General features: G+C 34.5%; 1 protein-coding gene across 1 annotated transcript; it reads right to left on the bottom strand.

The window, feature by feature from the left end:
• Nucleotides 1-384: 384 nt before the first annotated feature.
• On the bottom strand, nucleotides 385-5,673 carry NRT1.5 (nitrate transporter 1.5). Its single transcript, XM_012215160.4, has 5 exons — nucleotides 5,514-5,673; nucleotides 5,202-5,316; nucleotides 2,589-2,806; nucleotides 1,928-2,490; nucleotides 385-1,664 (listed from the first exon to the last, which is right to left on the bottom strand). The coding sequence occupies exons 1-5, from the start codon at nucleotides 5,541-5,543 to the stop codon at nucleotides 791-793; spliced, it is 1,800 nt and encodes a 599-aa protein (XP_012070550.1). The 5' UTR covers nucleotides 5,544-5,673; the 3' UTR covers nucleotides 385-790.
• Between the last annotated feature and the right edge of the window lie 327 nt (nucleotides 5,674-6,000).

Raw genomic sequence — 6,000 nt, 5'->3', positions numbered from 1 at the left:
CCCCCACCTTCAAAGGGTTATGAGAAGGCCTCAAGTATATAATAGTTGTCATATGAGAGGATGGTTTGCGTGCGGGTAAAGTTGCTTTGCTTGTGACAGATTATGAATTCGAGTCATAGAAACGCAGACTATGGACTCGACTCATGAAAATATTGAAAATTATACAAAAGAGATATATTCCATGCATGACTGGTTCGCAGTCTATTTCATTCTGAACAGAATATCATAAGTGCAGCTTATAGACAGAAGAACCAAATGCTGTTGAACATTTTTTGATATTACAATTCAGGAAATTTATTAAGTTTAGAATTTGCACTTCTTATGAGAAAGGTTCTTGATATGCTTCATAGGTATGACAGTGAAAATGAAAGCTAACAAAAGTAATTTGAAGGAAAGGAGGCATTTTCTATTATAATCCAACAGAGCAGCTCTCATATACAGTAACTTAGTGCGCATTCTACAAAGAGAACTTGCTCTATGTTTTTCCTTTTTTTACATAAATTTGATTACAAGCACCGGTCAATTCTATCGCTTGTAAAACCCAGCAAATTAGTATGGGTGACATTAAACCAAAAGTCAATCCACCTATTTGAAAAACCCATTTCTACCCAGTCCTAACTCTAAAAGCAGAATCAACTGGAGAATTAGGTCTTATAGGAGAGATTTGAGCAATAGGTTTCTTGCACTCCTATAGGACCCAATTCTTTTTAGAACAGAAAACTCACTGCGAAATGCATATGCCTCCATCTTATTTATTTAGCTTTGTACTGTAGGTGTTAATTTCTGATAATCAGACTTCGAAGTCATCTTCTTCCTTATTGTTAGCCACATCTCTCCCTTGGAACTTGATAGATTTATACCACTTTGCACATGCAATATACACAAACAAGTCTACACTTGTTAAAGCAGCTAAGAGGAAGTAAAACCTATCTAGATGACCCTTGTTCAGATTTCCAGGGATCCATCCATGCATGTTTCCCTCTGTCGAAATCTTCATCACCATAGTCACCAACAAACTACTTACATAGTTCCCTAACGAGATCGATGTCATGCACAGTGCACTTCCGAAGCTTTTTAATCCATCTGGTGCTTGTGCATTGAAAAACTCCAGTTGACCAACATACATGAAAACTTCAGACGCTCCGATAAGTGCATATTGAGGAACTTGCCAGAATACGCTTAAGGAGCTTGAACCTTCACAATGTCTGCAGTCTTTTCTTGCATATTTTAGTCTATAGCACTCCACAATCCCAGCTGAAACCATTGCCATTATTGCTATTACTAGCCCTATACCCATCCTTTGAAGCTCAGTTAGTCCTTTTGATTTGGAGTTCCTAATTCTGCCCACAAGCGGATCAAGAACTCGCCGGTAAAGGAAAATGAAGAGTGCAACACTGAGAATGTCAAAGCTAGACATGCTAGCAGCAGGGATTCTGAAGTTTGAGATAGTAGTTTTCATTGCTGCACCTTGTTCTACAAATAAAGAGGCCATTTGTGTAAAGACAACGGAGTAGAGTATGGTGCAGAGCCAAATTGGGAGTAATCTTAATATACATTTAACTTCTTCTACTTGTGTAATTGGGCAGAGCCGCCATGGGTTGCGGCAATCCTGATTCTGATCGTCCATATCTCTTGAGGAGATGAAAGCTGCTCTATCCAAGAACCTGAAAATATATTGCCCAACATTAGTCAGAGTTGTTGAGGCTGAAACTGTTGCTTATTTTCTAAAGCAGTTCCTTAACAGTACAGTGTTTTGAAAAAAGCAGTTCAGAGAGTTTTTTAATGAGGAACATAATTAGAATTTTATGTTAATAACAAATTTTAGTGACCTCTAATCGACATGTTTGATAAACTGAGTTTCTTAACAAAAGATAGATGAACTGGCGATGACTATTTCATGAGTCAGATAATGCTTTCAATTACTTACTTGAATCCATGAGTGTGAAGTATCTTTCTGCTAGAATTAACAGAGCCATCTTTGTCATCCAAGTCATACAAGTCCTCTGAATCTTGTGGCATCTCAACCTTCCATTTCTTCGTCGCAGCGATGATAACTTGACAGAATCTGGATAGAGGATTACCACTAGGCTTGAAGTGTCTGTACCAAGCAGTTCCTCCAAGAAACAAGACCAATGCAGCAAAGGCAGAACCTGTAGACACCCAAAACCCTAATGCCCACATCCCTCCATCTTCGAAATACCCTAATACAGTGTTGGAGAAGAGAGAACCCAAATTCAAAGCCAAGTAAAAGTAGCTAAAAAACGCAACTTTTGAATGCCCTTCCTTAGGATCCTGTTCATCAAATTGATCAGCCCCAAACGTAGCGATATTAGGTTGATACCCTCCATTTCCGAGGGCAATTAGATATATAGAGAGATAAAAGAACCCGATTTCCATACTTGAATGAGACCCACATGGAGTCATTCCATCACCACATCCTTTTGGTCTTATAAGGAAAAGATACGATGAAAGTGATAGTAACATCAGACCCTGTTATTTTTAATAACACAAAAAAGAAAGCAAATTAGACCTTCATAAAATTTCACTTGCAAGAAAGTTTGATGCTCAGTTAAGTAAAAAAAACTTACAATGACAAAAATGACTTGAAAGATGGCACAGGTCTTGTATCTTCCCCAGTAGGAGTCGCTGAGAAAAGCGCCGACGAGGGAGAAGATGTAGACAGTTCCTGTCCATTTGCTAACACTGTTAGCAGCATCAGCATTGTTTTGTTGCAATACTCTTGTCAAGAACAGCACCAAATTGACGCCTACGCCGAAGAATGCAAGGGTTGCTAGGCCTTGGTTCACTGATTCATCCATAAAACATAACAAGTAAAAAACTATTTCCATTTGTGTAGAAATGCAGACCACCAAAACCCAGTTAGGGTATCCAATTAGGTTTTAACAATTTTCATATAAAATACAATAACTGTTTTTTGCAACAGCTTTTTAAGTTTAAGCAACGCTAAATTGCCATTTTAAAAATTAAAGTAGCGTTTTATAAGCTATAGAATATTTAGCTTTTAGAGTTTTATGAAAAAGTACTCAAACATTTAACAGCTAAATGCTATTAAAACAACTAATAACTATCAAAACAATTAATTTTGCAAACAAACCCAATGTTAAGTAGCTTTCAAGAACCATAATGAGCATAAGTTGATACATAGATCAGAAATTGTCCAAAGAGCACCACGCAAGCTAGCAACAATGTCTAAAACGTACAATTAGCAATACTTTTTCATGTTCCGTATCACCTATATTTATATGCATCTTTCAATCTTCATGTGCTTTAGAGATGCAAATTTAGAAATCTGACGAGTACCCTAGAAATTGACATCGATATACACTCGCAATAAGATGAACATTATTACTATTTTCCTAGAAAATTACTTCTCTGTTGCCTATTATTGTTTGTTTTTTATGTCATAGGCCACATATTAGTGGCCTTCCTAAGCTCGCCTTTTAACTTACTTTTGTTTATTCCATTAGAATAATAATATATGAAAGAGCTGTCACCCTTTCATACTTCACAGGGCAGAAGATGTTTACAGCTATTATAAGGACGAATTAATAACTCTTTTTTTTTTAAATTTTAACCGTTCGATGTTCAAAGTTCATTGGTTGACTACTCTAAAATCTAAACACAGGCCCAAAAAAGAGGCAAAACACTCTTTTTCAAGTGTTTAAAAGAACTCCATACATAGAACTCGAGACTTTTGGTTAAGGGAGAAAAGATCCATGTCGTCCCATCTCACTCTTCGGGAGTTAAGAACCAATTTTTCTGGAGATTTTATAAGATGAAAAAAAGAAAAAGAAAATATGTATCTAACAATGGAGCAAATCCAATTAATGAGTCATTTATTTTGATATGGGAGTATTAACATCTAAAGGAAACATCATTAACCGAAAGTTGATCTATATTGGAAATTGTGATTGGACATTTACACCTACATCTATTATAAGCAAACTACTCATGTGCTTATAAGTACGTTCCATGCATTTATTTTATTTGGTACCATTATCAATTTTAGAATTCTTTATCCTCTTTACCTTTCCAACCTTAGCTATTTTCGTCCTTTCCTTTCTTTTTCACTTAAATAGAATTCAATCATTTAATTTATTGCGTGTACCTTATTATTATACCACCAAATTACGATTCTTGTTTTCATTTCTTGTTAATAAAATTAATAAATCTAATTAAAAATAATGATGCAATTTGCTCACTGAATATAATTATACCAAAAATTGAGTATTTAATTTGATTTTTGAACATATATACTAGAATAAGTGCATTTTTGCAGGAATTCTATACTTAGGGCTCGGACTTCAAATCTCCAATTAAGGGAAAATGAATCTTCCATCCCACCTCGGGATGACGATCAAATTAAATTGATCTTTAGTGTATTAAAAGTATTTTTATTTATTAATTATTTTAAATAAAAAAGTATTTTAATAAATATTATGGTTACTTTATTAAAGGATTTTCAGACGTTGGTTGGAGAAATCAAGGGAGATAGGAACGTGGCAAAGGTATACGTCTTGCACAAAAACGGAGAGATTACGTGTCAGGTACGTCTTGCTCTTAATGCATGCTTTCTTCACCTTCTCGCTCTCTCTCTTTCTCGGTCTCTCGTGTCGTCTAAATAGTAAAATGATAGTGGCCATCCAACTCAACTCAACTATTCTAAAAGCTAAGCCTCAATAGCGCTGCCTAATAACCCACCCTGCAACTACAATTCAACACTTGTTCCTTCCTTCTCTATTCTTTTTCCTTTCCCCTTTCTTTCTTTTCTTTTTTCAACGCAATTTTTGATCTCTAGATCATCTTCTCTGTAGAGAAGACCATCGTCTTATCACCATCCCAAAAACTTTAAAAAGAAACTCAGATTATCATAACCAAAATCTCTGCTTATACATACAGGAAATTTCCAACTTGCAATTATGGATAAATAACTGTAGAGATGTAAGCATGTACAGTAATTTTTATAGTGCGTTTGGACAAAGCAATAAACATATATATCCACAGTACCATGACTATGAGAGTTTTAATTATTAGATTCTGGACCCATATCTCTCTATCTTCTGGCTAAGAAAAAATAAGCATATTCACTATTATTATTATTATTATTATATCAGAAAGAAAAAGAATTGGTAAATAATAATATAATCTGTTTAATTAATTCAGATTTTGAGGGAGCTTACAGAGGATGATAATTCCTGCAACCCACTTTCCAGATTTCTGTTTAATAGCTGGACGACCATGAAAATCTGTTGTCCCATCAAGAGTACATTCTTCTCGATCCTTTTTAAACTTACCCTGCATGCATGTATTAGATCGTGTATATAACAAATAAAAATAATATTAATGTGTTCATAAATTGTTTAAGACAAAAAATGAAATTGTAAAAGGAACGATGAAGAAATGACCTTGGTGATATTAAAGAAATGAAGGAAAAGGAAAGGAAAGTTATATGATAATAAATTAAAGTTAACATATAGGAGATTCTCACTGACCTCCTTATTGCACATCTCCAAACAAGCCATTGATGATGATGTCAGAGGAGAAGTGTGTACTTATAATGCAGAAAGTTGGAGGAGAAGTAAAGAGGGAAGGTTTTTGGTTACTGTGGTGGTGGTGATGAGAGACTCAAAGCGAAGGAAGTTTGGACTGAAGAGAACAAGACGGAGGATTGGTATAAATAGGGAGTGAGAAGGATGGATGAACGGTTGAGATTTATTATTGGAAAATAAGGGTGACCCACATGCTCCAAATCATCCAAAATTATTATATATTGTTTATGCAATAAGATGCAATTTGTTTGGACTTGGACAAAGTAAGTGTCTTTTTCTTCTTTTTTTTTTTTTTTTTTTTTTCAAACACTTTCTTTTTCTTTTTCTTTTTCTTTTTCTTTCAAATATTTCCTTTTTTCTTTTTCTTTTTTTTTTTAATTTCCATTCTAATAATAATAATAATATTATTATTATTATTAACTACAAAACT

Source organism: Jatropha curcas, chromosome 11 (genome assembly GCF_041381405.1).
Source record: "Jatropha curcas cultivar XTBG-Jc1 chromosome 11, XTBG_Jcur_1.0, whole genome shotgun sequence".
In the NCBI taxonomy this organism is placed as follows: Eukaryota; Viridiplantae; Streptophyta; class Magnoliopsida; order Malpighiales; family Euphorbiaceae; genus Jatropha; species Jatropha curcas.
The sequence above is the reverse complement of the archived record's forward strand: the minus strand, read 5'-3'. Positions and strand labels throughout refer to the sequence as shown.